We start from the raw sequence: 21302 nt of genomic DNA, 5'->3' as shown, positions 1-21302 counted from the left end.
TATAGCTGTGGTTGGGGTGGGAATGGAAGAACAGCTCAGTTTCTCCTTCATTAGCATCCTGTAACTGCAAGAAGGGTAATGCCTCAACCTCTCCTCAACCAAGTGACGGGATATAGTAACGCTGGGAATTTGAAAATCTCATCAACTCCTTCATTTTATAGCTGAAGTAATGTAGAAACGATTTGCTTTAATTCACTCATGGGAGGGATAAAGTCAATTCTGCAGTGTTCAGTTGGTAAAAATGTAAGAGCAAAAGGGTAGGAATGGATGCAATAAACAGGTAAATATCTATATAGATTAGTCTTTTAATTAGGACTATATAATGTTTTAGGTCTTGAGAGTTCACCCTAATGAACTATGATGAGCCTGCTGCCTTGTGCCCAAGGTTTAGATCCTATTTGTTGCCAAGCAGCCGAGTCTCTTCGGGCAGGTGGTAGCGTGCTGCTCCAGCTGGGACACGGTGCTCAAGGGCAGCTTCCTGTGGCTTGAGGAGCTTTGGGATCCGAGTTTCCCAGGCTGGGAGCACTACAGGATTTTTTTTCTTTCACAGAACAACGCCCCTCGCAGCGACTGGAAGAGCTCGAAATGAGAATGTGAGGGGGGAAAAAAATAATAAAGGCAAAGCCCATCTTTACAAATACGGCAAGTAAGTAGCTGGATGAAGCCTCTTGGCACTTGTTGATCCAGCATCGTAGCCCGTCATGCAGGCGCAGTCCGTGCCGGCAGCACCTCCCTCCTCCCGCTCCCGTTCCCCACTGCCGCCGCGGGCTTTCAAACGGCGGTGCCAGGGCGGGCCCGCTCCGCTCCGACCGTTGGAAAGGCCGCGGCGAGGCAGGCGCAAGGTGGCGACATCACGTACGAGTGACGGAGGAGACGCCCGTCTTAGCACCCAAGCATTGGTGGTTCAGTGGTAGAATTCTCGCCTGCCACGCGGGAGGCCCGGGTTCGATTCCCGGCCAATGCAGGTGTTACTTTTGAACCCAGGTTTCCTATGCATTTTTATTTTTTTCTTCCTCAGAAATAAATTTTAAAAAGACCACACCAACCAACCGACATAGGCTCATTGCTGCTATTAATAACGCTACAACATACACCATGTTCCCTGTCCGGTTGGGCGGAAGCACCCGACACCCGCTTAGCCGAGCTGGAAGTGACGCAGCCGGATTTGCCTTCAAACTGCCGGCGGCGGCGGGAGGAGGAGGAGGGCAGAGCCGGGGGTGGGGTTAAGCGCTGCTGCTGGAGGAGGAGGAGGAAGGTGTTAGGGGGGAAAAGGTGGAAGAGGTGGAGGGGTCGTGGCCGCTGTGAGTTGCTGCTGCTGCGGCGGGGCCGAGCTCTGGAGAGGAGTAAGTAAGATAAAAGCCCGCGGTATCTTCCCCCCTTAGGGTGTTTGGGCTGTCCGTGTCCTCCCCGTTCCCCTCCACCCTACGTTGTGGCCACTGTGAGGTGCCCCCGCCGGGTCCGTGGGCTGCCCCGGCTTGTCCCGAGCCGAAGGGCAGTCAGACGGCCCTCGGCGAGGGGCGACGGCTGCGCCCCGCATGGCGCCCGCAGTCCTGCGGGGAGCCGGGCACTTTGCCGCCACGCCGGGCCGCGGCTCCGCTGTCCCGTCGCCCCCGGGCGCCGGGAGGTGCTCTGGAGGGTGAGTCGTTGCTGTCGTGACACCCGTGATCGTTCTTACACCTCGCTCGTCGGTCCTTCTTCTATCACTGCCGAAGCTTACACGTGCTCGGGGCCGCACGGGGCATCGCTGTGGCGTCCCTGAAGCCGTGGAAAGGCGAGTGCCGGCGGTGTGGGGCTGGCTGATCGGCACCCTGACCCCGGGGGGGCTGGCACACTGAGTAGGTGGGTGCGTGGGTGCGTGGGCTGCTGGCACTGCTTCAACCACTGAACTTCGCTTCGTGCTTCTCCTTTCCCCTGCCACCTGTTCCTTTGTTGTTGTGTTTTGTTGGTGGTGTTTTTTTCCTTATAGTAGTGAGCTCTTTGCAAATACACTGTTTTTCTCTCCAGAGGAGTAGTACGCATCCATTCTACATACTCGTTCTGCCGAAGACCCTTCTAAATATTCTGAGAGATTTGCTAATTTAACATTGGCCAATTAAAAGGATCCCGCTCCCCACTAAATGGGGAGTAAGTAATAGGATTTTCTCTTAACTCTCTTGCAAAGCTCAGCCTTGAAAACGTAAAATCATCTGCCACCAGTGTATCTCTGACTAATAATTTTTATTTTCTTTTTTTTCATAAACAGCAGAGTATGCTAGTGTTCCTAGTTGCTGGTGGTTTTTCTTCTGCTGCCGTTACTGTAAAATGCAGTCAGTGAATGAGAACCAGTTTGTTTACTATCCAATAAGTCTGGCAACTATTCTTTCCCAAGTAATTAACACAATTGCTTGTTGATACCAAATGTTGCTAGTCGTGGATGTTATGAAGAAGAGTATTAAAGCTAGAAGGGAGCTCGGAGGTGATTCAGGGGACTGTGTCATCAGTAAAAACTGATGGCTGAAAGCTATTACTTTGAGGGGTTTTTTTTCCCCTCTTCTGGCTTGCTGAGAAAACTTTGAATTTTACATAGTTGTTTTGATGTCAGAACCTGTATTGCAGGCTGAAATAATGGAAATATGTACACTCTGCCAAAATTCAGGCTCCGGCTTAGTGCAACGTAAATGCTGGACTGAAGGTCTCTTTGGAAGTATTTTCCTTGTAAAGCTGTGCTGTTTGCTGAGTTAGAAGAGTTGCTGATGGGTCTCCCTGTAGTAGCTGGAGGATTGTAACTTTAATATTCTCTCCCAACAACTGTATATTCATCTTCTTTTTTATTTTTTAAAGTTGGGGGGGGGGCGGATTTCTTTGTGAAACAGGATTGCTATTGTGTTTGGTTACAGCTTCCTGAATTCTAATATGTGAATGCAAGCAGAAATTACTTACAGTCATTCCTTATGATTGTTCCTTTAATTCATTGTGGAAAAGAAGATGTATCTCTAGTGTTTTCTGGATGATTGTCAGGCTGTTATCATTGAAACAAAATAGCAAAAATAAGTTCTAATATCTCATTCTCAAAAGTTGTAAGTATCTCAAACCTTTGTGAGGTTTCAGTCCTTACTGCTCTTGGCTCTTCCAAACTCTAGAGATATTTTAGGTGCTTGTAGCAAATGATAAAGAGTATTCTGTTTCTAGAGATGGCTTAACTTGATGAGTTTCTAGTGTGTTAATTCAGAGAACCATATGTAGTCATATCAAGCAGAGACTGTGTGTTCTTATTGTGAAATGTGTGTCTGCACACAGTATAGAATCAAACTTAAGAAGACTAAGTGCTTAAGTTGTTTTCCGTATATCCTGTTCGGTGTAAACTTTACGAGCTCGTTACTGTTTCAGTTGCTGTTGGAGCACAGATAACTGGACATGATTCATGGAAAGGTCATAGCTGATAATTGCAGCCTTGCAGCTTCGACATCCTGTTATGAGGTAGTACTAGGTATTTGTAAATACTCTCAAAAATATTAAGTGGTGCAGGATCAGTTTTGCAATTTATTTTTTTTTCCTTAAGGTCTGGTTGAAATCTGGGATTTGTGCATACGGGTGCCTTTCCCACATGTCTGACACCCTACTCTGAGATGTCACAGTCTACTGTGACTTTCTGCTGCAAACTTTAATCTGGTTTCAGATTACTATAACTCTGTTTTTCCTTGTTTAGAACTGCTTCAGCATCTTCAGTTTTAGATGCAGAAAGCCTTAGGGACTGGCATCAGTGTATCAGGTCTGACACTGCCCATGGTTAAGTGGTAGCAGCAAGTGGCGTGCCCAGACATAAGCAGGGCCAGCACCTTTTTCTGTTCCACTTGTACACAAGAGCTTTGTATTTGGAAGCCACTTCTAAGCTCTTCTGTTTTTATGAATCAACATGAAGCAACAAAATAAAATTGTTTTCTACTTTACATTGAATTCTCTTGTATTTTCAGTGCCACTGATAAAATGGATGGGTTCCTGGGTTTTCTTTGGAATTACTATGTTTGGTTATGTTGGAAGTGTCACAATTTTAAGAATTTAAGTGAAGGTATTTTTTCTTTTCCTCCTGTATGAGCTGTAAGTTCATTCTTCTTCCCCATTTCTCCTTTCTGTAGTCTTATCTTGTATCACCTGAAAATCACATTTAGACTCTTGTTATGGGTAATACTGTAATTTTAATTCCTGCTATTTTCACGTTTTCAAATGCAACTACTCTTACAAGCTTTTTTTCTTGGGTGGTTTTTTTTGGTGTTTGGTTTTTTTCTTTTCTGGCTATTGAGACAGAATTGCTGTTCTATTTGTATGGCTCTACAGTATTCAGTGTAAAAAAAGTTACCTATGACTTCTCTCTGTGTTTGAAAATCTAGTTTGTCTTTAGTAACTTGCTATTACTTGATTTTTAACATGTTTATTAGCATCTTGCTCAACTTGTGATTTCAGTAGTGTTAGTCATAGGTTTGAATTCTCATCACAGGCAAACAGGTGTATCTGGTAGGATGAGCAGGAGTGGAAAAGCTTGCTCCTAAATATAGCAGGAAAAACTTTGGTAATCTCTGTGTGATGATCCGCGCAGCAGTGGACAGACATCTTCAGGCTTTTTCTCCTGAGGTTAAAACCAACAGAACAGCCAAATCAAACAGTGTCTCCAAAAGCTGCTAATTAGACTGCCATATAGGCTGTCTTTGTAGTTGCTGGTCACATTAACTGTATCAGCTTGCAGACATCGTTTTGGTCAGCTCAATGAGTCTCTGGCCAGAGTAAGATTATATAGTGTGGGTCCTTATGATTGCAGGCTTCCAGACTCAGCCCCACAGGTCCCTTCTGTGTGGATGGGTGTGGGTTGTCAGGGCTGTTTTCAGTTCTGCTGCTGCCAGAGCTTTGGTATTTTGGCTGAAACTTTATTCACAGCAGCTATCTGATTCAAGGGAAACTGGGGAAGGGAAAGCAAAGAAGGAAAGAGGGTGTTGGGTCAGGAATGGATCAGCATTGTGTCTGCATAGAGCTACTTGGGAAGGCAACAGAAAAGGGGGTGGGAGACTTGAAATGTTTGATTTGTATTTTCCAACCCTTGAGCTTCCCCCAGGGGAGCTAATATTTTAGCAACACATTGTCTGGTGTGTGCAAAGTGTGATAGTGCATCTGAATGACCTAGTCTTGAAATGTGTTCAGTCTTAAGTCTGTTTGTTGCGCATGCGAGTTTCGTACTTCTTACATTCTTTAAATAGTTGATCTGTATCAAGTATGCTTCATCCCAGGGCTTAGCTCTAATTGCTTGTCTGCAGTTGCTTCTTATGAGTACTGGGTACAGGTGCTGAAATGAGAGCAAGACAACTCTCCTGTAGGCATGTTTGTTTGCCTATTTTAGTGTTCTCTGTGCTTGGTCCTAGGAAATTAGGAGAACAGTGGGGAAAATTCTTGGTGTGCAAGAGACAGGAAAAGTGGATACAGTGCAGGTGTCTTGGAGAAGAAGGGAATGGGAGGTATAAGTAACAGATAAGAATATAGGATGGCTGCTGTGTGGATGGTGACTACACCATAAAGAATAAGTTGTCTACTTCTGTGTATTACTGCATTTGTATAAATAATAATTCTGTGCTGTTCTAACCCAGAAGCACAGATTCTGATAATGCTACAGTGATGAAGTGGTCACAGTCCATGATGTGTGCTCCAAAAAAAAAAACCAAAACAAACCCCTGGTGGGGAAAAGTAGATTGGTTTGGATGATATGTTAGATAAAGTACATAACTACACACTATATGTTCAATTTTGGCCTCTCCTTACCTTTTGGTGATAACCCAACAGCTTCAACATTTTAAAATTTATTTATTTAATTTTTTAAAATTAAGAGTATCTTTTTAAGTGTAAAAATGAAGGCTATAGGAAGATGCAAAATGGGTATGGAAGGTGAGTGTTTGTTTCAAAGAAACACTAAATGAAGCTGAAAAATTGTAAAATTGAACAAATGGAATAAAACATTCTCCAGAAGGGAAAATCAGACTTAAACTTGTATGCAGTGAATGTTAAGGCAAAAAAAATAACACAACTTTATGTATGCGGAAGAAGGGCTTTGATTTAATTTGTGATGGGGATTTTTTTTAAACCACAGGCCTTTATAGCATGGATGTATAGTGCTAGCAGTAAAATAACAATTTATCTTACAATAGAATAAAGAGGGAGAATATGCAACTGTGGCTTGCAGTGGTGCATTTTAATCTGCATATCTTGCATATGCTTTTCAACAGAATCTTCACTGCATGGAACAATTCTACAAAGTGAAGAGTTTCATTTCTAGTTATAGAGAAACAATTATTTGTTTGTATGGATGGCATTTGTTCTAGGACCCTTTTCTAACCACTATGTTTCTGGTTTCTGTATTTTGATATATGCCACGTGGGGTAATGAGCATATAAAAATGGTTGCAAAACTTTTTTCAGTTCTGTGGATTATTTTTTTTCCCCTCAATACTGTCTTTTTTTTTTTTTTTTCAGCTTCATGTTGAACATGAGCCTTGTTATGATCAGTGAGAATGTAAAGCTGGCACGTGAATATGCTTTACTGGGAAATTATGACTCTGCAATGGTCTACTACCAGGGAGTTCTTGACCAAATGAATAAGTACCTCTACTCTGTCAAAGATACATATCTGCAACAGAAATGGCAACAGGTAAATAGTATTTTTCTGGGACATTTTGAGGGAAAAGCATTAAAGCAGCAAAAAGTTAGTATCTTATGGCAAACAAAAGTATAAAATACACTGGTCTCTGAAATTCTGTCACTGTTATGTGTAAGCTTTTTCATTGTTATATAGGCTTAAATAAATCTTGCAACTTTTTGCCCTGACAGTGACAAAACAGGCAGTGGAACACAGTCCTGGAGAGCCAGTGCACAATCTGGCTTGTCAGCTTTTTGCTGATGAGTGTCCCTGTTATGCTGAAGTTTCTTAGGCGAATGTCATTTTGAGTGTTATTTGTCATTTGTCTTACTTTCCTCTCAGTGTTTTAGTACTGTAGCTTATAGATCCTGTGGCTACCACAGTAATTTATCCTTAATACAGACCCATTTTTTTTTAATTGACATTCAGTGTATTGAGTTGCACTCTGTCATATATGTTTAATGTGCAAAAATTATCAAAAGTCTCTTCAGTGTTAAGTCCAAAATATATTTGCTTATTCCTTAAAGGTGCTAAGGAAGGCAGAAAAACCTCAGTATCTGATATGTGTTGTTCTTTTCTGTTTAAGTAGAATCAGGTAGCTTGTGAAACCTTGTAGAATCCATCCAGGCATTACATGGGCTTGAACAGGACTTAAACTTATTTTCATTGTGCTTAACCTACTGGTTTTTAGTTTTGGTTTGGTTTGGTTTTTTATCAGGTTTGGCAGGAAATAAGTGTGGAAGCTAAGCATGTGAAAGATATAATGAAAACACTAGAGAGTTTTAAACTGGACAGTACTCCATTGAAAGCTTCACAACAAGAATTACCCACTCATGATGCAGAAGTTTGGTCTTTGCCTGTGCCAGCTGAACGTAGGTAAGAGGAAACCTGAAGACCTAAATGAATGTGTATTATGGCAAAGAGTGTTTTGACTTCTGTCCCTGTGTAATTTTTGTTCTAGAACTTAGATGTGTTAACACTTATACCAGCAAATTGCCACCATTTATACTGAAGGACATGCTATTTTGAGGCAGCCTACTTCAGAACATTCTGGGGCTTTTACTTTATATAGGCCTGACTAATGTTAATCTGATTTCTGCCCTCCTCATCTCCCACCTCTCCCAGCTTCAGATAAACTTGTCATTTCAAGAAAGCTCAACTCTGTTCCTGAACTGATCTTCTCAACAGTTTAAAAATGATTCTGCATGTAGCTCATGTCAACAGGATAGCAAAGCATTGTCAAAGTAACAGTAAAATCTAGAGGTGTCCCAGCTTAGTTTCTTTGGTGTAGCAAGGTGGTTCCCTGATCTCCATGAGTTAGTTATTTAGGCTAGCATAAGCCCCCGGTGAAGGGGTGGGAGAGAGCAGCTGCATGCAAGCCTGCTTATTTCAGAAGTAGTTTTGAATTATGCTGGGTTAGTGTCTGCAAAATTAAAGCCTTGCAGTGTCATTTGACAGTGTAGCTGCTCCTGAAGGATGGTCCTGCCTTCCACAGTTGCCTTACATGTTTTCACTTTTGTCTTTCTTGGCACTGATCAGCTGGTTCAGGATGCTAAGCTGACAAAAGAGATGATGTTTTGTGAAGCTAGTGGAGTTTTTGTCTGGTTTTAAGTTTGTTTGGGTTTTGATGTTGTGGTTTTTTTTTCCGCAAGATCGGCTATTTTAACTGCTTAATCAGAGGTTTTAACACATGCCAGTGGTAGCATGAAATAGGGAAGAGTAGTACAAAGCAGATGTGGAACTGTGACTTTTGACAGACAGTGACTATTAGTTCAGTTTAGTTGTACTCAAACTGTTCTTTGAGGTTTTGAACTTACAGGCTCTTTCTCACAGATAGATAACTTCAGTATTGATTGAGTACATTTTTGCTTTCTTTAAATTGATTTATTTTAAGCCTGCTTTCTGGAAGAAATGGATCTTGTGTGATCACCCTGTTTCTGTTTATCTCATTTAAATACTTTGGAGCAGTGCTAGCCAATTTCATTCAAACTGTCTGGAAGAGTAGAGTCTGGGAGGTAGAACCTTAATGTTTTGAAGCTTTCTAGAGAAGAGACACAAATCTTTCTAAGGAGACAAAGACTTGAGAGAAATGTTTCCATTCCATTAATTTTGCCAGATGGTGAAGTATTGACTTGTGGTAATATGAAAAAAACATCATGAAAACTTAGGCCATGATGGCATTGGAATAATCAGAGTAAATTTCTGTATTGAGATGGCAGAAATCTCAGATGTAGGTGGAAATTAGCTGTCTAATCACATTATTCCTTTATTTTGAGCTCTGGAGTGTTAAAACCAGGAATAAAAGTGGCTGGGCACTCGTAAATAAAATGATGGGTTGGTAGATACCCCATTTGGATAGTGAAAAGACTTTTAACACCTATCATCTTATAATTAGCATATTCATGTTGCGTAATATGCGTTTCACCCTGAAGAGGTATGTACAATTCTGGCAAACTTGATGCTGTAAATCAATTAGAGACAACTTTTATGAATAATCTGGATTCTGATACACCTTATATTATTTCCTGGAAAGCCCATGAAAAATTTACCTCTGAGAGTAACTAACTTGTATGGGGAAGCAACTGAATTTAAAAGAAGAAACCTATAGTGCCAGTCATGGTACTGGTTCATTCACACATGATTCTAAAAGTAGTTTAGCTTCAAACAACTGCAGGCCTCATGTACACACTTCTTGTTTCTGAAGAAGTGAAAATAAAACTGTAATTCCCAGGAAACCTTTACATTTCTTTGAGTAGGAGAGTGAGGATGGAAAATATACTGAGGTGGGGCATTTTTAGTTTACTTTTTTTTCCCCTCTAAGCTTCGTAACACTGGGATTACTTTTATTTATGGAATATATGTAGCAAGAGGCTGGTTTTAAGTAAGTCACAACTGAGCTTCTGTTAATGAAAAAACCGTTTATATTTAGGGTCTACCTAATATCTGTATGGGTTTTGACATGTAGATTTCTATCTCAAGCAAGATGGCTTTATATTTTGTAAGCTCTTGATTTGACTATGTAGTGCTCACCAGTGACTTTACACTGAGGCTTTTTGCATATTTTATGACTGATTAGACCTTCGCCAGGACCCAGAAAACGTCAGTCAGCCCAGTGCAGTGACTGCAGAGGTCACAATAATCGCCTCAGTGCAGCTGTCAGAGGGCCTCACCGTCCCTCCTCTCGAAACCCCAGTGATAAAGGGAAGGCAGTCCGCAGCCGAGAAAAAAAGGATCAGCAAAATAAAGGAAAGGAGGAAAAGGTAAGCTTGTAAATAACTTCATGAATTTCAGAAACTCAGTCTTGCTTTCTGAATATTGGGTGTATTATAAAGTTAGATGCCTGTAAAATGTTTCTTCTGTTCAAGTCAGGGTGCTCATTCGATGAGCACCTTATAAGTGTGTTTGCTTTATGGATGGCTTTGGTTATGGACTAATTAAAAAAAAAACACAAAAAAACCCCACGCACACAAAAAAACAACTCTAACACTGAACTCTCATCTGGAGGAAGTGATCAAGTGATCTGGTAATTGGGGACTTGTTTACTTCAACTTGGAGGTAGCTGTCTAAAATTATACCACCAAATTACTGAATAGAACCCAATGGGACTCAAGCAAGTGGTATGCTTTTGTGTGTTCTTTAATTGCTTTTGTTTATTTTAGGCTGAGATTGATTCATCTGTTGTTCAGTTGGTTGGTTTGGTTTTTTTGATTGTTAAGATCTGATATTAGCTCCAGACTCTCTTCAGCCTTTTTTCACTGAAAAACCCCAGCATAGATCTAGGATTCTTTGCAATCACAGTGATTTCATTTTTGCTTGTTCTCTGGTCTCCATAAATTTAGCTGATGACTGGAATAAGGTATAATACTGTAGACACAAAATTCATAGTGTTCCAGACTGAATAAATCAAATATTCATGCCATAGATTTGGTTAGCTTCAGCAATCTTATATTGCGGTAAGGTGTCATGGCCTGTGGAATCAGTATAAACTATAAGGGTGGAATTGTTTAGCTATGTGAACTACTGCTTTTATTAGGAGCTAAATTACATTGTCTTTGGATGATAATCCTCTCTCACTAAGGATGTACACACACAGAGACAGGATAGGTCTTTTTTCTTTTTTACAGTTGTTCTGTCATCACCAGTGCTTGCTGTTAAGTGTATAGAAAGCCGGGGTATGTCTAGTGCATTTTATTTCCTTTCAGTTGCATGGTCTCTGCTATTTGAGCCCTTTCAACTCTGTAGCTTCCTTGCTTCTGCTCTACTACAGAGCTGCTTTGCTGCTGTTCTTGTCCATGCTTCTGTATCAGTTAATTAGCTCTTTTCTACTCCTGTGGTCTTCCACTGTGGACAGTGGGGTGGATTGAAACTGCCTCAAAGACAGAGCTCAGAGAATTGTCATTAGTGGTGTAATCTAGCTGGAGGTCAGCAACAAGTGGAGTTCCCCAGGGGTCAGTGTTGGGTCCAGGCCAGTTCAATATATTGCCATCAATGGCCTAGATGAAGGGATAGAGTGCACCCTCAGCAAGTGTGCTGGTGGTACAGAACTGGGGCTGACGCGTGAGAGGGCTGCACTGCAGTCCAGTGTGACCTGGGCAGACTGTAGAGAAACTGGGCAGAGAGACTCAGCATGAGGTTCAACAAGGACAAGTGTAGGGTACTGAACCTAGGGAGGAATAACCCTGTGCATCAGTACAGGTTAGGGGCTGACCTGCTAGAAAGCAGCTCTGTGCAAAAAGACCTTGGAGTCCTGGTGGGCAGCAGGATGACCATGAGCCTACAAGGTGCCTGTGTGGCCAAGAAGGCCAGTGGCATCCCGGGCTGCATCAAGAAGAGTGTGGCAAGCAGGCTGAGGCAGGTTCATCTCCTCTTTTACTCTGCCCTGGTGAGGCCACACCTGGAGTACTGCGTCCAGTTCTGGGCTCCCCAGCACATGAAGGACAGGGAACTTGTGGAGAGACTCCAGCACAGAGCTACTAAGGTGATGAGGTGAGTGGAGCATCTACCATGCAAGGAAAGGCTGAGGGACCTGGGTCTGCTCAGCCTGGAGAAGACTGAGGAGGGCATCTCATCAGTGTTTACAAGTATCTAAAGGGTGGATGTCAGAGGATGGGGTCAGACTCTTCAGATGCCTCCAGTGACAGGGCAAGGGGCAGTAGTGACCAATGTGAACACAGGAGATTCAGCTGAAACATAAGGAAGACTTACTTTACTGTAAGAGTAATAGAACACTGGAACAGGCTGCCCAGAGAGGTTGTGGGGTGTCTCCATCTCTGGAGACATTAGAAACCTATCTGAACACCGTGCCATGCAACCTACTCTGGGTGAACCAGATGGTTGGACCAGATGGTCTCCAGAGGTTCCAGCCCCCTGATATTCCGTGATTCTGTAATTCTGTGATCCTGCAGGTAACCTTTGTTGATTCTACGTATGGAAGTCCTGCTTAATTTTTTTCTGTTCCATATATATGGGGTATTTATGACACTTGCAGGATCTGAGATACTCTAGCTCAGTGTGACACTTTATAATTCAGTCTCAGCTACTGTCTCAGGTAGTTTTTTATTCTTCTGAGAGAAGAGGTGAATACTTATATTGGGATAGGTATGTGCAGTTTTGATTACCTGCTAAAGCAAAGAAATTGCATCAGTACAATATGCTGGCCTCGGGGAGAAGGCAATGGGACCAGGGTGATAGAGAAGTCTCGGTGAACCACGTAGATCTCACAGTGCAGCAGTGATACACATGGTTCATTATTTTCATGCTGGTTTATGTTGCTGCCTTCTAGAGATATGCTTCTATTGTGAACTTGTTAGAGAAATCCATAGTAGCATAATCATTATTACATATTTACGTTGTTGTGTCCCTTATGTAGAGCAAATCCACATCTGAGATTTCAGAGTCTGAACCAAAGAAATTTGACAGTGCTGGATATGACAAAGATTTAGTAGAAGCTTTGGAAAGAGATATAATTTCTCAGAATCCCAACATTCGATGGTAAGTTCGAATACTGCTGCCAGTCTTTTCAGGTTGTTTCTTTTTTCTCTTAAACAATATGACAAGAGTTAAGTATCCTAATGTGTACTTACATATAAAAAGTACCTACTTTTTTCATTTAAAAAACCTGTTTTGTTCCCCGGGGGTGTGCCAAGATCGAAAACCAATTAACAAAGAAGTTATGTCAGTATAGGAACCCTTTGAAATCTTGCTGGATGTGACTGCCAGTATAAAATATAACCCTGTGTCAGTACCTTTACATAAATGTGTTGAGTATTAAACCTTATACAATGGTTGTTTTGTGTTCTGAATTTTTTAAAGCTTAGGTGATTTTTGTGAGGATTATATGAGCTAAAATCTTCCGGCAAATAAAGTAAGCTTTTAAAAAAAACTTGAACAGTCCTATGAACAACTTTGTGTATATGCAACTGTCATGTATTGCAGGTTGATATATAAATATATGTTGCAAATTTTATATTGAATCTTAAATTACAGCTTCAGATTTTAAACAAGTTCAGCATATAGATATATTTTGAAACCAAAGTATTACTTGGGCACATGAAGGTAAGTGGATGCTCTGAGGGTTACCCTCAAGAAAAGAAGAGAAGCCTGTTAGGTATCAAAGAATTCATGTTTGTAATTCTGGGAAAGGATTAAAAAAATTATTCTTAATTCAGTTTCATTCAGTCTTCAGTAAGATGTTTTTGTAACTATGGAAGATGGTATCCAGGTTTCAGGGAACAGCCAGGCTCTCGGCAAAAGAAGAAACCATCATCTGTAAATAGCATAAATTTACCAACTTGTCCTATTCTGCTTATTCTTTCTGTGAATAAGGACACCAGTGCTCAAGTAAAATAGTTGATGTATCTCTCTTTGCTTTTGTATCCAGCTAGAGTCTACTAGCCAGATGTCAACTTATTTGTTGTAGGCTTTTTTCAGTACAATGTAAATAAGTTAACTAATTTTCCTGAATTATTGAAGAGCCAATATATAACAGTAAGTTTGATTGCATATTGTTTTGAGCTGTGGACTGATTCTTTTTCAGCCTGTCTGAATGTGTTGAACAACGTTCTGTTTCTTGTCAGGGATGACATTGCTGATTTAGTAGAAGCCAAAAAGCTCCTTAAGGAAGCTGTAGTTTTACCAATGTGGATGCCGGAGTTTTTTAAGGGAATTAGAAGACCGTGGAAGGTATGAAAAAAATCTAATTCTATGGCCATAAGTAGTATTTTGAGATTAAGCTTTGACAGAACATGAAATTTTGGGTGTTTTACAGTTTATATAAATCTTGTTACTAAAAAGTAAAAAGAATTTTTGGTAAATAGTACTCACAAAATATGGATGTCAGCCAGCTATATTCAACTGTACTGTTGCAAGGAAACATTAGTAATTAATTACTTACTTTTGAGTAACCTTTCAAGGGAAAGTTTACATCTAGCATTTTAATATTATACTATTAAACAAACTGAAGTTGTCTCTGTTTTGATTTTTGTCCTAAAAGTGGTTGTTCTTAATTTTAATAGGGTGTGCTGATGGTTGGTCCTCCTGGTACTGGAAAAACCCTCCTGGCAAAAGCTGTAGCCACTGAATGCAAGACTACTTTTTTCAATGTTTCTTCTTCAACACTTACCTCAAAATACAGAGGAGAATCTGAGAAACTTGTTCGTTTACTGTTTGAAATGGTGATTGAAGTTTCTGAACATAAATAGTGAGATAATGAAGTAGAATTACTTCTGGAATAGTGAAACCTTGCCAAGGTTTAGAACTCATAATCTACATAAACAGCTTTCCAAGCTTCAGATGCTTTAGAACCACCTGATTCGGCCATATACATTCCAGATCTGTTTATTACTAAACACCTTTATAAATACTGAAAAATGAAATTGGCTTTATTTTCAGGGTCAGCTTGTTGCATTAGAAGTAGTTCACTGTAAGCTGATGAGTTCTGTAGAACATGCTTGAATGTGAAAGTGGAGATGGAAGCTAATTGCCTTCTGAGTGAGAACCCTCCTTAGGCTGTGTGTGTTTTTTTGTTATCATTGTGGATGTTTTTGTTAAAATAAGCAGACATTCAAACTGAATTTGGCTCCAGAGCACTTGAAATTGGTTCAGGGTATATAAACTTCTTTTCATGAGTTACCACTTTTGCATAAAGTATTTGCTAGGGTGCCCAGTACTCAAGGGGGCAGCAAAGTTGCAATTACAATGGTCAGGAAATAAATGATCTTTGCAGTATAGTGATCTTATTAAATGAGTTGACATCATGCCTATCAGTCAAAAATGCATATACACAATGGATGGCATCTCAACTGCTGTAGGACAAGAGCTTCTATGTAATGTTTGTCCTAGCTTTAACTGAGTTCTAATTTGAGCATTCTATGATGACTTTACTAGTTCTTATTTTTAAGGTGTAAAACTGCCTTTAGCTTATTAAACATTTGTTTATAGCCCTATTACAGGACTTTCCAAGAAACCATTCTACTCAAATGTTATTACCAAATAACAGCTGCTGCCTGGTTTGGTGCAGCGGTCAAAGAGAGGGAAGCTCACGTACTGTTTGATACTTAGAAGCTTGAGTAAATGTGTCCATTACCCAGCTCTGAATATGCTATTATTACTTAAATGTGAGAAGACAGCCATTTTTCTCTGTTTCTGCTTTATCTTTTCCTTTCTTTAGGCTCGATTTTATGCTCCAACAACTATATTTATTGATGAGATAGACTCTATCTGTAGTCGCAGGGGAACTTCAGAAGAGCACGAAGCAAGCCGACGCGTGAAGGCAGAACTGCTGGTCCAAATGGATGGTAACTACCCTTATCACTGGGGAATGCTGGGCTGGAGGAAACTTGAGGGAGGGAAAACAAATAAAACTTCATTGTCAAGAAATCAAAAGATAAAAATCCACTATTCTAGCTGTCTATGGAGGGAACAAAGATACTGATTTTTTTAACAATCTTTTAGCATCTAAGCAATGACCTTAAGTTACTCATCCAGAGTACAAGACTTCAAAACTTCAAAAGAGAAAAAGTATTAATTGCTCCTTTACATAGCGTATCACTTCTCCAAAACCAAGTAAAAAGTGATTCAAAAGGACTGTCACCTCTTCCAATTCAAACTTCAATCGTTACACTTCTTTGATATCTCCTTTTCTTTTTTTTTCTCCTAAAGATATAAATTAAAAATGAAGGCATTTTTTGTAGAAGTTGGGAGAGTTTTCTTTTTAAAACACTAAGTTCATTACAGCTATTTGCTTAATATTTTGCAAATCAGCAAAGTTCAGATGTAGATAACACTGCAAAATCACTATAGAGGCATTGTTTTTATACCCTTTTGGTGAGCAGGAAGAAGGAAAGAAGCAACTGAAGAGTGCTAATCTTTGGAACATTTTGTGATAGAATTCCATGATTCAGAAGATTTGTATATTTAGTTCTGGTGCTTTGATGTTGATAGCCTTTCATGTTTGACTTTAAATAGTAGCAGAGCTGTAATGCTGTTCTCATAACTCAAGTATGTACATAAGCTGATTTTATTAGGAACAACTATTTGAAGTCCCTTTACTCATAAATGGTGTTTTATATGCAAATTTTCAAGCAGAGTAGGTACAATGGCTATTCTATGGCCCAGTCCTCTGATGTAAGCAAAAATGGTAAATGCTGAGCATAGCAAGTTTAATAAATAACTTCTTCATATAGCAGCAGTTTCACAGTGCTTTAGAGACTGAGGTGTTCTCTGTGCCTCTGAGAAGTTGTGATTCAGTCCACCAAATGTAAACATTCACTGCAGTGGTTTGTAATAATCCACCTGAGTATGTGACACATCTGTCCTGAATTCAGAAGTGATGAAACTTTGTAGGGAAGTGATGCTGCTTTTGCGTGACTGTTAGTGAGTATTGTTGAGAGATGGGGGCACCTGCTGTTGTGTGGGTTTTTTTGGGTTTGGGTGGGGTTTGTTTTTCCTTATATGCTGTTACAGGACATTTAAATGAACATTCAAAAGGTATAATGGCAGAAATGCAGAGAATTTGGCTGTAAAAGTTTTCCAGCCATGGCAGAGAGAAACTCTGATCTAAGCAGAGGCCTGTGCCACTGGTTCTAATTAAACTGAGTCTCCATTTTTGCTTGCAGGCTTTTATACAGATGAAAAACTCTGTTGCACCTTGGACTCACTAAAGCCCAATAGAGTAGCTCCTTTAGTATTCTAGAATTGTGGATGTTTCTCTGTACATCAATGTTCATAAAGCAAAAACATACATTACACTTCATTTCTCCATTTCAGGCGTTGGAGGGGCTACTGAAAATGATGATCCTTCAAAGATGGTCATGGTACTTGCTGCTACTAATTTTCCTTGGGATATTGATGAAGCTCTAAGACGAAGACTAGAAAAGAGAATTTACATTCCTTTACCATCAGGTACAAAGACATAGGGAGAGGAGTGGTTGAAAAGACTGAAATCTAAACTTGTGTCAATATTCCTTTAGTTTTGGTCACCTGGTTTAAAAATCTAATTGAGGCATGTATACAATTTATTTATGAATTCAAGACAAGCTTAAATCTAAACATTGGATGCTGACCTTTGTAGGAAGTGTAATGTCCTTTTCTCATTGTTCCATATTACCCCCCTTCAATTAATTATTTGTCTTCAGAAAACAAATTGTATTACTCCATTTTCTGTTCTTTGATTAGCAAAAGGTAGAGAGGAACTTCTAAGAATAAATCTCCGAGAACTGGAACTGGCTGATGATGTTGACCTGGCAAATATAGCTGAGAAAATGGAGGGTTATTCAGGTGCAGACATCACCAACGTATGCAGGTATGTTACCATTGCATCATTTGTGTTGCTACTGCTACAAATTCTGAGAAAACTGTTTGTAAAGTAACTCATTCATGTGACTAAGGTTGTTGGATACAAACAGATTGTTACTTGTCTTTTATGTATGGCTGAAAGGCAAAATCCTGCATTAATGTTCGCCTAGATTTCCATTTGATATTTTCATATAATAATGATGAAAAGCAGTTGCAACATAGTAATCTAAGCAAGCTATGATTTAGTAAAATTTCATGTTCTTTCATATACACCAAATTCCTTGTGTGAGGAACATCTGCAGGAAGGTAGGCTTTAACTTTTAGAGTTGCAGTCATTCTGTTGAGGTTAAACTGTTTCAACAGAACTTCCATGGAGAAGAGGCAATCGTGGCAGAGACCAGAATAATTGAAAGAAAAAGTGTTCTTCACCTTCACAGGAAAGCTGAACCATGTTGTGTTGACAAACACAAAAGCTGTGTGCTTAGCACGTTGGCTTTAGTGATGAGGCTGACTTCAGCTCTCTCCTACCTCCTCTGTCTCCCCTTCTCTTCAGTACTGTTTGTATACAATAATTTGTGGGCCTATTCTATAACCTCAGTTCCTGAGATATTTGCCTAAAAATACTCCTAACCCTTCCCCCAATCTTTTCTTCCCAAAAATGGAATAGTGGAGGAAAGGACTGGTCTTTTAAGGACTGATATCAGCCATCTAGTTTACATCTGAAAGTTTACACTGGCACAGCTCAGTGATGGCAAATGGTGGCATCAGCAATATGGGACACAGAACAGAAACCTCTCAAGATGCTGTTGTCACCTAATAAGCAGCTGTGTAGCTTTGTTTCCCATCTTGGGAGGTAGCACTGAAGTGTGGCAGTGCAGGGCTTGAGCTCCAGGTTGTGCCAGCACAACTGTTGTGGAGCTGTACTTTGGACAGGATAAAAGAGCTGTTCTGGATGCAAACCACCTCCTTGTTCCTTTCCTCAAACGCAGATGCATTTCTTGCCTTGGTTCCTAATGCAGCTCTGCAAACACTTCTCAGCAGAACTGAGGGGACAATATGCTGTGCCACAGGGATGAATGTGAGCGGCCCGTGCACAAAGCTGCCACCAAAGGCTCTGTCAGCAGGGCCCTCCCAAGGCTGAACTAAGGGCTTGGAGGCTCAGTGCTATTTCCTGAACAAACCTTACACAGTGTCTGGGAAAACAATGGTATGTTAGTTGCTCTGGATCAGTGTTGTGCAGATTTTGTTTCATCTGTAGGTTTGTGAGATGAGTTTGTGGTATTCTTTTGTTCAGTCCTGGTGTTGGTTGTGCTTTGAAAGGAGTTTGTGTTAATAGGTTCCTATTATATGGAAGAGTTTTTGGCCTACTGCTTTGTGTGTTTTAGCTTCCCTTTGTCTCATTTGGTCTGTTCAGTGTTTGTTATTAGTATTTAATTTTATACTGGATACCAGGATGCTTGTTTAAAAGTTAAAATACTTGTTTTTGAATGAATTTCATATATATACGCACACATTGTTGCCATTTCATTTTAATCAAAGTCTATTTGTACAAATACTATTAAAAAAAAAAAAAACAAGCAAACATGAAACCCACAAAGAAACACCCCAGTATTTCATTCATGGTAGTTTAGTTAGACAGGACTGAGGTGGCAGCAACCAGAAATCCAAATTGCGGTCTGGACGTGCATGATTTGAAATTAGTGAGAAAGCACTTCATTAATGGTGTCAGGAAAAAAGAACATATTGTTTCATTTATACTGAGACAAAACAGCATATGGCTACTTTAAAAGTGCTTTTCTGTGGTTCAGACATTGTGTGTATAAGCACAGAAAAAGTCAGAATGGGTAGACCTTAATAGTCCTTGCTAATGACACAAGCAAAACTTGAAAAAAGAGAGTTGGGAAGTGTGGTTTCAAATTATTCTCCTACCTTAAAGAATTAGAGGTGAAATCCAAAGTTTGCTGAGCCAAGGTGAAAACCAGTCAGAGATAACAGTAAAGTTCCAAACAGTCAGCATACAACCATGGAAAATAAAGCTGAAAGTTTAAAGTGACGTTGATAGAATGTAAAATGCCTCTAATCTGCGTGTTAGATGCGAGAGTGAACTGACTTTGAATTGTCATTTGGAGGACTGCAGAGGTTGAAATGATCCCTGCTGCTTGTTCCAGTTGGTGGCTACTTATTTTCTGAATACAATTTTGGTGCTTCTCCAAGCACTGAGAGTTGATGTTTGAATGACTGTCAGCAAAAGGACTTTACAAAAGAAAGTGGTGGCAGCTGTGCTTTTATTTTGTGGGTATGTTGGGGTATGGTGAGTGGATTTTTTTTTCTCACTCATTGGTTAGGTTGCTTTTAATGTTTTTTGTTTTGGTTGGGTTGGTTATGTTCGGGTTTTTTGGTTATTTTTGTGAACTGCCTTCTGGAGGCAAATGAGGTGCATGAAATATTTTCCCTTGTCCCTGCTCCCCCCTGGTTGTGTAACACAGGCCTTTAGTTCATAAATGATGATATAACAGCAAAGCATGGTGACATGTTACTAAGATGGAGTTCAATAAGGCAAATCTTTGGATTGTTCTGAAATTCTAGTGATTGTATTATGCATTGTAATTGTTACCAGTTGCTTAGTAAATCTGTGAAGTCTGTCAGTTATGGTTTTCTTTTGGGGATGGAGGGTAGAAGTGAAACAGAATATGCTGAAACTATCTTTCTAAATCCTCCCAGAAGACAATGTAAAACATTTTTTTTTCTTTGGATTCTCACCTACTTACATGATAGGATACTGCTGCGGTATCATCAGGATTACCTTTCGATCTTAAAGAGAAAATAAGTAGTCACATTGTCTTCTTATTATAAGCTATAAAACAGTGAATTAGCAGGAACTTTAGTCTTTCAGTTTTATCCAGGTATCACTTCCCCAGCTTATCATTCACTGCTACTGCTACTACTGTTGGAAATCCAAATGTAGTCATACTTAATGCAGCAATTAAAAGAGACACTTGTACAATACTCTTACTGCTTTTTGAAACCAGAAGTTTGGGAGCCATGGGCTGCACAGATTATGTAGCTTAACATACAGTGAATGTATGGCTTGGAGGTAGATACTGTTGACCACTCTAAAGTGGGATTCATATTTGAAGCAGAAGAGATTCAAAACATTCCATCCACTCCTGTAGGTATGAAGAGTGAAACCATTACTTTGTCTTGTTGCTATTTTAAAATGCTATGAACAGCAGCTTTGTCATAAGTGTGCAGTGGCATTAGATGAACCACTTAATCTTTACTTCTTTTGCCTAGCCTGTGAATAGTAGCTATGCAGAGATCCAGTGAGAATAAGTTCATGTTTGAAAAATACAGATAATATTATAGGTTGTACAAGCACATGGAGATCTTCCTGTTAAAAATTTACAGTTCTTTATGGTATATTTTTGAATGCAACAGGTTAATGCTATGTTGAGCCCTTCAAAAAAACTCACTATCCTCTATTGAGTAACTGTATTTTATTTTTTTGCAACTTCAATAGAGATGCATCACTGATGGCTATGAGAAGACGTATTGAAGGCTTGACACCAGAAGAAATAAGAAATCTTTCCCGAGATGAAATGCACATGCCAACCACCATGGAAGACTTTGAAATAGCTTTAAAGAAAGTTTCTAAATCTGTATCTGCTGCGGACATTGAGAAATATGAGAAATGGATAGTTGAATTTGGATCCTGCTGAGTTGTCTTATCTTGAAGAAACCACCTTGCGTCTTAAAACAGCTCTAGAAGTAATAAGTAGTGTGTCAGTGCACTGCGTGCTCTAACTTTTGTAATTTAAGAGCAACAGATGTCTAAATAAATTTTTTTCAATGCAAATTCA

The 21302-nt window shown here is 39.9% G+C and overlaps 1 protein-coding gene and 1 non-coding gene across 4 annotated transcripts; both read left to right on the top strand.

Annotated features, from left to right (window-relative positions):
• The first annotated feature begins 893 nt into the window (after positions 1-893).
• TRNAG-GCC (transfer RNA glycine (anticodon GCC)) lies at positions 894-964 on the top strand. Its single transcript has one exon. It is a non-coding gene; the product is annotated as a tRNA-Gly (tRNA).
• Positions 965-1220: 256 nt separating this feature from the next.
• Positions 1221-21302, top strand: KATNA1 (katanin catalytic subunit A1). 3 transcript variants are annotated; one of them, XM_071740542.1, is made up of 11 exons: positions 1221-1343; positions 6486-6660; positions 7367-7524; positions 9725-9908; positions 12518-12639; positions 13725-13830; positions 14163-14321; positions 15317-15443; positions 16915-17049; positions 17323-17449; positions 20963-21302. In XM_071740542.1, exons 2-11 carry the CDS (start codon positions 6490-6492, stop codon positions 21159-21161), a joined length of 1488 nt encoding a protein of 495 aa, XP_071596643.1. In that variant the 5' UTR covers positions 1221-1343; positions 6486-6489; the 3' UTR covers positions 21162-21302. The 3 variants fall into 3 exon arrangements, with proteins under 3 accessions (XP_071596643.1, XP_071596644.1, XP_071596645.1); XM_071740543.1 differs by lacking the exon at positions 20963-21302 and adding an exon at positions 18462-18594 and having other exon boundaries at positions 1270-1343; XM_071740544.1 differs by lacking the exon at positions 20963-21302 and adding an exon at positions 18432-18570 and having other exon boundaries at positions 1270-1343.

The sequence above is a fragment of the Heliangelus exortis genome, chromosome 3 (genome assembly GCF_036169615.1).
Source record: "Heliangelus exortis chromosome 3, bHelExo1.hap1, whole genome shotgun sequence".
Taxonomy (NCBI): Eukaryota; Metazoa; Chordata; class Aves; order Apodiformes; family Trochilidae; genus Heliangelus; species Heliangelus exortis.
This window is presented reverse-complemented; position numbering and strand designations above follow the sequence as displayed.